At 42.0% G+C, this 14,095-nt stretch overlaps 1 protein-coding gene across 1 annotated transcript; it reads right to left on the bottom strand.

Annotated features, from left to right (window-relative positions):
* Nucleotides 1–29: 29 nt before the first annotated feature.
* Nucleotides 30–10,865, bottom strand: si:ch73-242m19.1 (coiled-coil domain-containing protein 162). Its single transcript, XM_061082157.1, is given in 25 exon segments — nt 30–83; nt 427–572; nt 793–855; nt 949–1,069; nt 1,677–1,886; nt 1,983–2,135; nt 3,094–3,228; nt 3,340–3,492; nt 3,853–4,020; nt 4,426–4,473; nt 4,678–4,827; nt 5,669–5,778; nt 5,858–5,978; nt 6,058–6,196; nt 6,748–6,953; nt 7,111–7,293; nt 7,642–7,737; nt 7,851–8,004; nt 8,246–8,384; nt 8,872–9,049; nt 9,431–9,554; nt 10,002–10,178; nt 10,282–10,331; nt 10,433–10,544; nt 10,858–10,865. Coding segments are annotated over 25 exon segments (3,198 nt in total).
* Nucleotides 10,866–14,095: the final 3,230 nt, after the last annotated feature.

Genomic DNA, 14,095 nt, shown 5'->3' with positions numbered 1-14,095 from the left:
ATCCCCCCCGGAGGGAAACGTTGTGCGTCTCACAGCTCTGGTAGCAACGTGTCTGCAGTCAGGACGCGCAGGCGAGACGGATCCTGGAAGAGAAACAAAAAACACTGCCGGTGTTTAGCCAAAGACAATGTTACAGAACCTAAATAGAACATCGTCAGTTTGCTGCATGTATTTCTCTGTTATTATACAACTATCCCAAGTCCCTGGAGAAAACGTCACGTTACAAATCTTCGACACTTCCTAGTTCTGTCAACAAACTTTGTATTTATATCTGTAGAAACAATAGAGGAGCTGAAAACCAGTTTCTGTTATGTCAACTTTACATTGAGCTTCTTCGCTCACTTCTCAACAGAACACGTGGGAGTTTAAACTTCGGCTGAACCCGGTTGTTTTCTCTCTGTGTGACGCTGCTGGAGTCTCACTCACTGCTGTGGCTCTGTCTATTCTCGTGTTAGAACGGCTCCAGGCTGTGTCCGCTCTCTGGTGTCTGGTGGCAGAGTCCTGAAGCACGGCAGGGTTGGTGAAGCTGCCGGGCTGCAGGGCCGACTGCTGCCGACTGACCCTGTGCAGACCTGAGAGAGACACAGAACAGAGGCTGAACTCTCACACTGCAGGAGGAAATATGTGCAATAATAGATTTTCAGATCTCATCGTGACAAGTTACGAGCATCTGGATCATCTCATTTTGCTTCTGATCCGCATGAGCAGCTTATATATTGTATTAAATGTGGGAAAAACATCTCTCCAGTGCTCTGAGATGGATGTGTTATTGCTCTGTGCTGGTTTCAGTACCTGCTGAGGGACTTCTCGAGCTCAACCTGCTGACTGACAGCGTGAAGCACGTCCTGCTTCGCCCTGTGACAGACACAGAGAGAATTGGGAATTACCTGAAGGAGAAACTTGTAGGACAGGAAAAAACATCCAGGGTGTAGAGACCAAAGTTTGTACCTGCTGTAGAGGTGCGCCTGGAGAAAGCTGCCCCCCCGTCGTTCACCTGGTGCTTCAGCTTCTCCACCTGCTGGAAAGCTTCTTGTTTGATGCAGCGCTCCTGGTGAAGCTGCTCCTTCACCTACACACATATATTTTGATTACTTGACCTTTAAGGTGTTGTTTCTCGATCATGAACTATTATTAACTTGATTGACATGAAATTTGGTACAGAGTGAATCTTAATAACTTTGGTTCCACTGGCTTTTCCTCCATCACATCACAATTTCATATTTTTTTTGTTGTTCCTTGGCTCTTTTAATTCTTTTAGTAGCTCGTCGTACTGATAAAACACTGATAATGCTCAATATATGTTTAAAAGTCATGAACCTTTTTATGAGGCAAAAATCCTAATCTAGAGAGCGTCCTCTTCACTTCAAGCACTAAAATACAAAAAGGGTCTATAAATCTTTTAATCAAAATCAAAAGTTCTTCACTGTTTAAATATTTTAAATTATATATGCATATGTTTATCTGACAGTAAGCCTTTACCTAATCATTTAATGTATATTGTCACTGTTAATTGAAAACCAAATGTAGGTGAAATGGAACTTTTCAGAATTTTATTTTTGAAATCATCAGAAAATCCCTTTTTATTCTTTACTCATTAAAGGTTTGAAAGCTACAGAAGCTGGTGTATCACATGTATTCTGCTCTGTTCTCTGGAGTCTGTTGCTCCACAACCTCACCTGTCGGATCTCTCTGGCGCTGCGTTGTCTCTGGATCTGGCTCATCCTGCCTCCTCTGTCCAGCTGCTGGCTGAGATCTCTGAGCTGCCCGTCTCTGTCCTCCACATCCGCTCTCATCTCCTCCAGCCTCTGCACTCGATACGTCTCCAGCTCCTGTCTGCTGCGAGCCTCCCGTGCAGACTGATGCCGGGCCTCCTGCAGCTCCTCCGTCTGAGAGCAAGTGTTACAGTGTTTGGTGTGAATACGACCACCATAGTTCTCTAACTGTGTGTATGTGTTTGTCTACAGTCCATGTTTCCTGCCTACCTTCCTGCCGAGCAGCCTCTTGTTTCGGCTGCACTCGGCCTGGCAGCTGGTCAACATCTGTCGGGCGGCGTCCAGCTCCTCCTGCAGGAGAATCACCTCCTCCTCAGCAACCATCTTCACTCTGAGCGCCTCGGTGCGACTGGAGATTTCACTCTGGACACAAGTGAGGATAACTACAGCTGTAAACACTGTGATGCTCTTGTAATGACCATTTTACTGATGATAAAACTGTTATAATAATCATATGAAAGGAAAAAAACACACTAGGCCTATATAATAGATACTTTAATGTTTATCTTGACCAGAACAAACATATTATTATTATTAGGGCCCGACAGGAACTGACAGACAGTGAGGCCCTATTGAAATTGTAAGGATTTTTATTATTCCGGCAAATGAATTGGCTCAAATTCTTACCAAAAGTTTCAGAAAATTGGAAAGTGGTGAAAATTCATTTTTCATTTATTTTTATTTATTTTATATTTTTTATTATTTTTTTATTTAATTAAAAAATATAAATATATTTTATGTGTTTGTGTGTGTCAGTGTCATTCAATGCTTTTTTTAAATTAACATTACAGAGAAAACCATTGTATTTTCCACTTTACTACATATTTGACAGCCTTACTTAAAAGTTACTTTTATATTTTTGGATTTTAGATACTGGATGATTTAATATGCTTTAAAAACCTGTTAATTAGAAAATAATAATTAGATACTGATATTTTATTGAAAAAACAGGTATTATAGGCATACATTTATATTTATATATGAGCATTTAAGAATTAAAAATCAAAACAAGATCACATAATAGATTAAAGTCTATAAAGTGAGGTGGGATTGAGAAAATTTAAATAAAAAAGGTCCTGACAATTTTAGTTTGAAATAGAAATGAGGGATGAAAATGAAAGTATTTTTTGACATACTTTTTCTTACGAAAGACAAAACTAAAAAGCTTTTGTTTATCATTTACCATATTTACCTGTAATATTCAAATGTATTTGATTCTAGCTTATACATATGTGATATTATATGAAATAAGACAGTGAGGAAAACTGACAGCGTTTGCTTTTCATTTCCCTCCTGACGTGAATATTGAGCTGCTGCTAACCTGCTGAGTCTGAAGCAGCCGCCGGTGAAGTTTCCCCTGGTCGACCACCTGCCGCCATCGACTCAGAGCCGTCACTTTACAGAGCAGAGCCGTCAACTGACTGTTCTCCAGGCTCAGCTCGTGGACTTCTTCCTTCTGACGAACACATCATCAGGCACATTAACGTGTGTTTAAAGGTAAAGCATAAACGTGTCTTCTGATGTTTTGGTAGATTTTGAAATCATCAAGGTTTTTTCCTGTTTGTACCTTTAACTGTGTGAGGGCGAGTCCATCGTTGTCTGTGGTGCAGCCGCATTTCTTTTTGAGTTTGATGATTCTGTCGACTCCCTCCGCTCGGATTCTGTTCACCATCACACTCACATCCTGCTCCACCTGCCACTGGCGCTCATCCAGTCTGACCTGAGGTCCACACACAGAAATGTCTTTAACATCCCAAACAAGGAAGAAATATCACAGGATGAGACAGTCAGTGATAAATAATAAACTATTTAATCTATTTTATTTATTTTATTTTGAAAAGTACATTTTAAAATATTAAAATGTGAAACAAAAGTCAGTGTAGAAAATTAGTTCAAACTCATTATGTACCTGAGTCACTATAAAAGTTACAGAGCTACACAATCTTCCAAACTTGTAGACGTAGTTTGAAGAAGAGGTTTAAAACCAATATAGCTATATATGAGAAGCCTTTGTTGCCTGAGCAGACCTTTACTTTATTTATTCATTGTAGAAAACACGGTACAGGATAGAATTCCTCACCTTGAGCTGGAGGCAGGTAGAGAAGAGATGTCGGACCAACGGGTCGTAGCGCTCTTTAAACTTCAGACTGAGTCGTTCTTCCAGAGAACGCTTGTCTTCTTGGAGGTGAGCGACTCGAGCCTGTAGAGCTGAGATCTCCAGCATCATCCCGCGACATGAAACCGACACCTGGGTCACAGTAACACAGAATTACTCATCTGTAGGAACATGTTTGTTTGTGATGATCTCAACATACAACTGGAGGAATGTGGTGAGAAGAGGCTCAACCATATCATTATCACCACAAATATTTGCACAAACAGATACTCAACCGATTTAGATACAGACATTTGTTTTACTACATTCGTCACCCAGTTTTATTTCCCTATTTCCCCCTGGACGAACTGACCAACTCTGACGTCCTAAATATCTCTGATTATAACTTAATTTCCCAGCTTTCAAGTTGACAATGAAATGAGAAACCTCACAGATGATATCCGGTGTAAATGTGAGAGCTCCACTGAGAGAATGGATTTAGTTCCTCTCTCTGTCGTTCTTTTTCTTATTGTTAATCACAGAGTTTATAGTTCTTACCTCTTGGTAAATGTTACACGTCTGAGAGTCTTTAAGATTCTTTAAATCCTGAGGTTAAAATGGAAAAGGAGATAAATTCAGAATAACATTATATGACACAGCAAAGATTTGACGTGTTAACACAAAGATTTTTCTGGCTCAAGGTCATGAAGTCAGGTATTTGTGCATGAACATTACATTTTGAATAGCGAAATGAAAGAGGTCTAAACATAACAGTCAAATGTTTGCTGAGGTGAGGAACTGCACGTGTACTTGTTCTTTCTGGTGCAGCAGCTGAGTCTGCTGCTGCAGAATTTGCTCATAGAAGTGTGAGTAAAGCAGGAAGCTGCGGCGCTCTCGCTCCATCAGAGAGGAGCCGAGGTGAGTGGAGCACAGCCGGAGATGATCCTGGGAGAGCGTCAGCTGGAACAAGAGACACACGCAGGAGGATTAGTGTTCGGCACGGAAACAGAAAGACGTGCGGAGAAGAATATAATCGCAGGATGGTTTTCTCCTGTTCTGGTATTGTGAGTGAAGGTCACAGTGAATATGTAATACAGCTCTAAATGTGATGTAAACTGATGCTTTTGGTCGTCATTGTCAAATGAAAGGAAAGAAGGAAATACTGAAATCTGGAATTTTATGTCTGTATTTATTAAAGAGAGTAAATAGTACTTTCATATTGCTTCTCTGTAAGTAATGGACTTAACCCCTTATTGCCTGAATTAATTTCCAATTATCTAAAAAAAATATTATTTGTGTTTTTGGCTGTCATACAGGTGCTAAATTAAGTGGAGATTGTTAATATCAATATAGCATATACAATAGATATAACATTTAGGTATGAGTTTAATTAGCGACATTAGGCATAATGGGGCATAGTGGTATTAAACAAATATTCCAGTCTCTGGTATGTAGATTATTATATTGATTCTGCTTTTGCTTGAAATTGAATAACAACATATGTTTCTGTACAATCATTGCTGTTCCATCATCACAGTATTTCAAATACAGCTTAATACCTCAAAATAACTTTGCTGCACAGTACCAAAGGGCTAGTATGTATTTTCCACTCCAACCACTAGATGGCGACAGAGTGCTTCCAATACCTTCATGGTATGTGTAGTATTTGCACCATCAGGCATTAGTGGGATAAAAAGACCGGAATGGGGTCTACAAGGGGTTAAGTTGCATTTTAACTACAGACTCTACAGCGTACAAGCAGAGTCTACAATGTATGTTGTTCCTGTGTGGTGGTTCCTACCCGTCCATCCAGCTGCTCAGCTCCTTCCATCAGCTGCTCCACGAAGGCCTCCACGATCTGCGGCCGCTCGGGGGACACGTTGTGCTTCAGTGAGCCTTTTTTCCACAGCTCTGAACAAACATGGAATCTTTTTATGGAAACTGCAGCTCTGTCATTTCCTCTTCTGCTTAAAAGGGGACTCTGAGTTACCTGTAGGGAGACACGTGTCCTGACGGGTCCGCTCCGACAGCACCAGGGTCAGCTCCCTGTGGAGCCTCCTCTGCACGGCCCTGATCATGTCACACTCGGTGATCTCCAGCAGGGTGTGAAGCTGAGACATTTTACCAGGTGGTGAGGTCTTGGTATTGAGACATGAGGCTTCTGATTGTGTTTGTTTGTTGAGGTCGTACCTGCCAGGTTTTCACGTCAGTCTCTGAAGCTCCAGCAGGGGGCAGGAGAGCCCGGCTGCCAGAGATGAGGAGCTCGTAGTCACGCTCTTTACCCATTTGTCGAGCCAGAGCTTTCATACTGGGGTGAAAGATTTCAGCTCTGCAAAGCAAACACAACTTTAAATACGCTATTGAAAAAATGTGATAAAACAATAACCCTTTTGGGAACCAGCTATTTCTGAAATTTGTGGCAGAAACAAAAATCCAGATCTGGTGAATTTGAATTGGGTTTTACAAGGGGAACGTTGGGCCTTTTGTTTGTTGTTAAGCAGGATTACACAAAAACTACAGGACAGATTATTACCGAACTTGGTGGAAGGATGTGTTGTCTTGGATCTTCATGCAAAGAATCAGGCATATTGAGGGGAGTGATATCAATGAATGTGTGAAATTTGATGGGGCTTGATTGACTTCTGTGCTCTGCTGGGTATCATTCTGTTTCTTAAAGCACTTGAGAAAAATATAAAAAAATTGAAAACCTACAATTTCAAGTCAGACAAGGAAGTAAATTAATTGATAAACAATCTGGGTTATGGTAAAAAAAAGTTCCAGAACAGCTACTAAGGGGAACTTTGCAGATGTTGTTTTTAATTTTTTTTTACTGATTGTCACATTTTCAAACGCTTAAATCTAATAGAATCCGGACTGTACCTGTAGAGGTTGACAAACTGCTGATACGAAGCGTGTGAACTGAATATCTCGGCCCCCAGACGTCTTCGAGCCCAGCTCTCCTTAAAGACCTGCAGCTGCTTGGTCAGCAGGAGGAAACCTTTCAGCACACGCTGCACTCGGAGCGGATCCTGAGGAGGAGGAGGAGGAGTGGAGTTCTTCTCTTCCACTTCAGAGCAGCTTTTGTCCTCCCGAGGCGAAGACAAAACATAGTTAACGAGACCTGACGTTACAAACACAACAGTGTGGGTTCATGACCATGAGCGGCCTTGTGGACACACTTTGTGTTCACACATAATCCCAGCTGTGTAATTGGCCTGGTTAAGCGTGAATTTCCATAACAACTTATAAACAGATTTTTACTTCATTAGGTTTTCCATCGTGCAGAAGGTCATCTTTGTTGCCATGGAGACGGACGGGCTCTGAGTCTCCTCCGCTGTTCAGGACGTCCTCCATGAGCAGAGACACGCCGAGGATCGCCGCATTGGTCTGCAGTCTGCTGCAGTCCCTCAGTCCACTGAGACACAGCTGCACACAGACACAACAAACACACAACAAACACACAACTCCTCTGTTTTATATGTACACAAACACAATATGCACAAAACTCCTCTGTTTTACACACAACACAAACATAACTTCTCTGTTTTATCTGCACACAGACACAAGATACACATAACTCCTCTGTTTTAGACACAATACAAACAGAACTCCTCTGTTTTACACACAACACAAACACAACACACACACAACTCCTCTGTTTTTAATACAATAAACTGTGTTTGTCTGATCAAGTTTGTATTAAATTTAGGAAGGGATGGTTTTCCCCCTTTCAGCTCTAAGTGAACATGTGAGGGGACATATTAGGTGTTGCACCTGCATGCAGTACTCGATGGGTGGTACGTCCCAAACATGTAGAGGGAACAATCCATGACAGGCTATGAAACTTCTCCAGGGGAACATCCTCTGAGCCTGAAGAGAGAAAATATATATTATTTGACATGATATGATAAGATACATTATATGACATGATATATGATATATGATATATGACATGATTTGATCCGATGGTTATGCAAACCAACCCGACAGCCTCGGGTCTCTAGAGGTGGAGGAACAGGCAGCGTGATGCTGAACACGTCGGTCTGGATTCCGTCACTCAACAGAGGAAGAGCAGTCATCATGTTGTCGCTCACACTCTGGTAAGAGGTCATGTCACCAGCTGAGAGGAACGCCTCCCTGAACACAACACACACATGTTACAAAGGGAGAAGATCAACTGTTGATTTAAGATGTTTTCACTTCTGCTCATTGGTTTTGATTGTTTGTTTGTCAGCAGGATGACGCAAAAATTACAGAACTTGTTGGAAAGATGGAGATAAGAACCCCTTAAATTTTCAACAAATGTTTTTACTACTTTTTAACCAGGAGGTTTTCACTCCAACAGATGATGTTGTTATTGCAGCTCAGACGCACTGACCTGATGAGGTGTCTGACTGCCGTGTCAAACTGCAGGAGGAGAACCTGCCTGCGAAGCTGCAGCAGACGACCCACTGACTCGGGGCTGCTGGGATCAGACAGACGCTCGACCTGACGCTGGATCTCCTGCAGCTCTGCTCCTGTAGAGGTAAAGAGATTACTGTGATTGATGAATACATTGGTCTTTAATTAGACAGTGACCGCTGATGGTAATGATGGTTTAATAGATATTTACAAACATTAAAGGTCCAGTTTGTAGAATTTAGTGATATCTATTGGTGAAGTTGCATGTTGCAGCTGATCACCCCTCACCTCACCCTCCCTTTCAAACATGAGAGAACCTGTGGCAGACTTTAGTTGTTATAAAAACTCAAAAGGTGTTTAGTTTGTCCAGTCTGGGCTACTGTGAAAACCATGGCGGCCTCCGTAGAGAGGACCCGCTCCAGATGTAAATATAAAGTATTTAAATATAATATATAGATGATTACACACTAGTGAAAACATCGCTATTATCTTATATTTAATTTCTGCCAGTAGATCCCTTTTGACTAAATCTTACACACTGAACCTTTCATATTAGCACTGGTCTGTGATGACTGTGATGCTTTATTTGAAACATCCACCTACCGATGCCTTCAGCTCCGCCCCAGTCGGCCACGAGACGTGAGCCTGGAGCCTCTTGCATCTTCCTACGGCTCCACGAGTCTTCTGTGTTCCCGAGTCTGGAGAAACTCACCAGGTAACAAACGATGTCATGAAGAGCTGAGACTATGAGCAGGGTGTGATGGAGAGCAGCAGCACAGGCCTGTTGGAGTAAGGGCGACAAAAATGTTAAATTATCTAAAGAAAAACAGTCAAATCAAATAAGTTGATAAAGGATTGGAACTTTCAAAAAATGATGTGACAGTGGGTTAAAGACACTCATGTAGTTTTAACTTGACAACATGACAACATGCAGAACATAGACAGACCAAACTAAGTTCTAAGCTCTGTGGTTCAACCACCGCCTCTGGATTTATTCATGGTCTCTGAATGCTGTATGTTTATATTTGCAAGTTTACTTATTATTACTTTCCCTTTCTATTTTTTTCTAATTTTGATCTTATCTTATTTTACCTTATCTTATCTTATCTTATCTTGTCTTATCCATTGCTGCTCAGATGTATTCATAATGGTAGAATCTCACCGAAATCTCCAGCGTTTTGAACATGTGCAGCACCTCAGAGAAATGAGGGATGACCCACAGGTTCAGGAGAGTTTTTCCGTCTGCAGACAACAACAACTGCTGCTGCTGCTGCCGACGCTGAAACCTTTTGCTTGAGAGAAAGAAGAGATTTCAGATAAAAAGTGAAAAAACAAATCTACATTGTAACGCACAAGGTTTTACAGTTTTTTACATAAGTAACAGACAACATTTAATAGCTGATGTGTTACTGTCCATTTAGATATCCTCCTCCATCTATTATAATATTCATGATGTGAAAATAGTCTTGACTGTAATATACAGTCGTAGTTAAGTGAATATTTTTAACATGTGAGGAGATATTCTGCTGTTTTGTACGTGCCGGCATTTAACCTGTTTTTAAATCATTGCTTAAAACAGATTATACAGGGAACCCTTTATATGTCTGACTTCGAATGTTTTTAATATTTTATGTTTATATTGTGTCGATTAAACTAGACCTAAAAACACACATGTGCATGATTATTTTCATATTTTACAGATGAATAACCAATCGAATTGAAGCTGGTTCTACCTCGGGTCAGGAGAAAGGTCAACCCCTGAATCCACTGTAACTTTGGATGCGCTGGTTTGTTCCGTCGTGAAGTGAGACCGACGGACGGAGGGGACGTCGTCCAATAGAGAAGTTAAACTGTAGTAGTATTCAACGATCTGCGCTCTGACACAGTACTGAGATATCCGTGTGCTGAACCTGTGGAAATAATGACAGACACACAGATCAGGATACGAGATGTGCTGTTAGCTATCATCTTGTTTTGTAACAGAGTGAATTAAGTTGTTTTTCACAGACTTGCCTCTTGAGAAATTCGATTATGAGGCTCCTTTTGATCTCTGCTGCTTCCTCCTGCAGAGTGAGAGAAACTAAATTGACTTCACGGACAAACGATCCCACTCATCATCCTGCTCAGCTCCCTGGGAATCTATCCACCGCTGTGTGCTACTCACCGGGGTTTGTGTGAGACCCCCCACGGCTCGTTTCTTCTTCAGATACGAGTTCAGCATCTCGTCACGCAGACCCATTTTTTCCAGCTGTATGGACACGAAGGCTTCCATCAGCCTGCAGGAACAAACAAGACCGGGTTTATGAAAGAGGCAGAGCTAAAGCTTGGTTGATCATCACCAGTTTAATCTGTTTTGTTACCTCTCCCTGGTGGTGGTGGCGGTGGTGGTGGTGGGAGTTTTCATGTTTGACTTCTCCTGCAGTTTGTCAGAGCTGCTTTTGAGTTTGGAGTCAAACCCTGTTTTACATTCTTTATCAGAATGAAGGACTTCTTCACTCTAAAAAAGAAATGAGAAATTGAACTCAAATTGGAAAAAAACTGGTTGAAATGTTGTTTTATTCCCAAGTGTCTTTAACTTAATTATTTTACATGGTCATGCCATCATTATACTTTATTAAATTTAGATTTTCATATTTTACCCATTTCTATCTACTTTATTTATACTATTTTCTCAATAAACTTAAAATTGTATACAGATTTATACTTTTATTTATTTTACTGTAATCATTTAAATGAATAATATTTGCTTGACATGTATACTGATCCAAAGTGAACCTCAATCTAACTCAGGAAACTCTCTTTGTCAACCTTTGTTTAAATGAACAAATGCGTATAAATATACAGCAGCAACAAAAGGAAATACTTCTCTGTCATATGTATGTACTGTGCTTGAGTAAATGTAGCACCACTGTTAAATACACACCTCCGCTGATGATGTCACACTTTCTGCCCAATAGCAGAGACACGCCACTTTCACAGCACTTATCAGGGCGTTCTTCTGGGTCACCTGACAGGCCAAGGTCACCTGGAGGTTCTCAATGCTCTGAGTGTTCATGAGCTGTGAAAACATAAGAAAATGGGTTTAAACTGTTTGTTTTCTATATTAATGTTAAAGATCCATCGCCTCTTTTGAACGTACACGACTGACCGCCTCCTCCGAGCTGAAGCTGAACCTCCCGACCTGGTCCTCGTCCAGCTCCTGGATGCTCAGAGGCAGGTGGGAGGGGCTGAACCTGCAGCAGATGGTGATCCACTTTAAAAACATACTTCAGTGCGGAATGTGGTAAAGCAGAAATACAAGAGCCCACGAGCAGAAGCAAGGCCGAGAGGTAAAAACATGCAAACATTGTTCCCTGTTGCCCGTCAGAGGAACAAGTGGAAAAGTACAGCTTCTTAATGAAGTCTTTAACACAGTATATGATGGAAACTCTTCCCTGGACGTGTCTGTAATGTGCTGTCGTAGATTTTCTCGCGGGTATAAGACATGTGGGTGTTTTATTTACCTGTCCACAGACGAGTCATCCTCCAGCACCGCCGTGATAAAAATAGGCCTCTGCCCTGTTTGGTCTTTTTGTTCAGCGACCTCAAACTGCACCGGCCTCAGATGCAGGTGGAACTCAGTGAAGCCGAGCTCCGAGGCCACGTGTCTGTACAACCTGGACGGAAATACTGGACGTTACAACCTGACGTGATAGGTCACCAGGCCAAATAAACAAGGAGAGATTTTTTCTGATCACTTTTAGGACTTTACACCACGGTGACTTTTCTTTTTACACTCAGAAAAGTTGTTAATTAAACTTTAACATCTACACATAGTAAACAGACATTGAGAAGAGTCTGGTTAAATCTTGGACCTTAGGCGAAATGTGAAAGTACAAAATTAAGATTTTAAAGACAAACATTTTCAAATTAAAAAAAAGGTTCTTCCATTATTTAAACGGTGGATAATTTATATAGAATTAGAGAAAATGGAAAACTTATAAAGAAAACAGCTTTTCTGGATAATCAGAACAAAAATAAAGAAGGAAAAATAAAAACAAGGATATTGAAATGACTACATCCTTGTTGACAGAAAGCTGAAAACTTTTCTTAAAGGGTCTTCTGGTTAATGATGGTTAAGTTGAGATGAATATCATAAGTAAACGCATAAAAACTAAACATTTTCAATATGAAACTTTTCATTGTCATATCAGGGCTCCACCCTGATGGGACTGAGATCTTTACTGTGCCAGATGTGCCGTCTCTGAGGCCGACTCCAGCAGCCGATGTCGGACGGTGACGAGCTCCAGCAGCTTGGAGAAAGTTTCCACTGCGTACGACTGCTTCTCTCTCTCTCCCTGCCTCGTGTCCTTCTCCTCTGCAGACTTCACCAATGACAGCCCCACGTTCTGCACCAAACCTGGGTCCTCGAAGAACACACCTGAGAACAACTGAGGACAGGAAAGCAGAGTTAATCTGTTCCCTTTCTTTATGTGACTTGCTTTGCAAAAACCTACATCCTTCTGTATCTGAGAACTGTAGGAGGCTCCAGGTGAAACCAGGCTGTTCCAGCTCTGCAGGGCCTTGTGCAGGAGCTTCTGCTGCAGGAGGAGTCTGTGGGAGACGCTGGTGGCTCGGTGCAGCTGACAGAGCTCCGTGTGAGCCTGGACTAAACCCTGATGGACCGCGGAGGCCAGGCAGAGGGAAGGGTGAACCTCCAGGAGAAACACGTTCATTAGTGCAGGGCTGCGAACACAAGAAGGTAAATGCAGAGGTACTAAGACCCTAACGTCATGAACTTTTAGAGGGTCGTTCATCTGACTCCTCTGTTCACTAACCTGCTTCCTCCGAGGGAGACCATGTGTTTGGGAACGTAGTTCAGTGGAAGACCGAAGTCCTGAGTGGAGCCTTCACGATCGTCTCTCCAGATGCGTTGGAGGTACTGCCGCTGTTTTTCAATCTGATGAGGTGAACAACACAATCTGTCACAGAGATTCAACTGAATCAAACTGCAACACAGCTGCACGTGAACTTAACTCGATGCCTCTGTGGACTTTTGTGTTTTCACCTGATTATCCAGGACATTTTTGATGAGCTGCTGGTGACTCCTCAGACAGTCGGTCTCGGCCCTGTAGACCTGAGCAAAGTGGTCCTGGTTCAGGTCCAGCTGTGGTCGACTGTGCATGATGTCGGTGACAACTCGGGCCAGAGCAAACCTCTCCTCGGCCCCCGCTGCGTGCTGGTAGGCCTCGCAGTAACAGTTTAGGAGCTGGAGGACAGAAGAAGAAACAACAATCTAAAGGGTTTCTCATTCAATACATTGATTTGATCTTAAAGTTAGTCTTGTGAAATGTATTGGTGGAACAGTTAGTAAATGGTAGGGCAGACAATGAAGAGACATGAGAATAAAACCAGCAGTATTTTCCCTTTACCTGCACTTTGCTCTCTAAAAACTCCGTCTCACACGTCCACAGGTCGAGCAGCACTGCGACTCCGTCCACATCCGTCCCGGCAAAGGAGTGGATGTCAGCCGTCCGGTTGGAGGTTGAGGCTTCTTCAACTTTTCCCATTTTCTCCGTCCTGTATCTCTGGATAAAGTGAGAGCCGACGAGAAGAAGCTCCTTCTCCAGCTCGTCCAGGTCCTTCAGGGCGACGTCGTACACGATGTAGAACCCTCTCTGGTCCTGAGTGTGGACCACACGCTCCTCACAGCTGTAGAAATCATGAAGATTCTCCACCTCAGCAAAATCCATGAACTCTGAGCAACGAACCTGGAATAGGATTTGTAAATAGATAGATAGATAGATAGATAGATAGATAGATAGATAGATAGATAGATAGATAGATA

The sequence above is a fragment of the Limanda limanda genome, chromosome 12 (genome assembly GCF_963576545.1).
Source record: "Limanda limanda chromosome 12, fLimLim1.1, whole genome shotgun sequence".
NCBI lineage: Eukaryota > Metazoa > Chordata > Actinopteri > Pleuronectiformes > Pleuronectidae > Limanda > Limanda limanda.
This window is presented reverse-complemented; position numbering and strand designations above follow the sequence as displayed.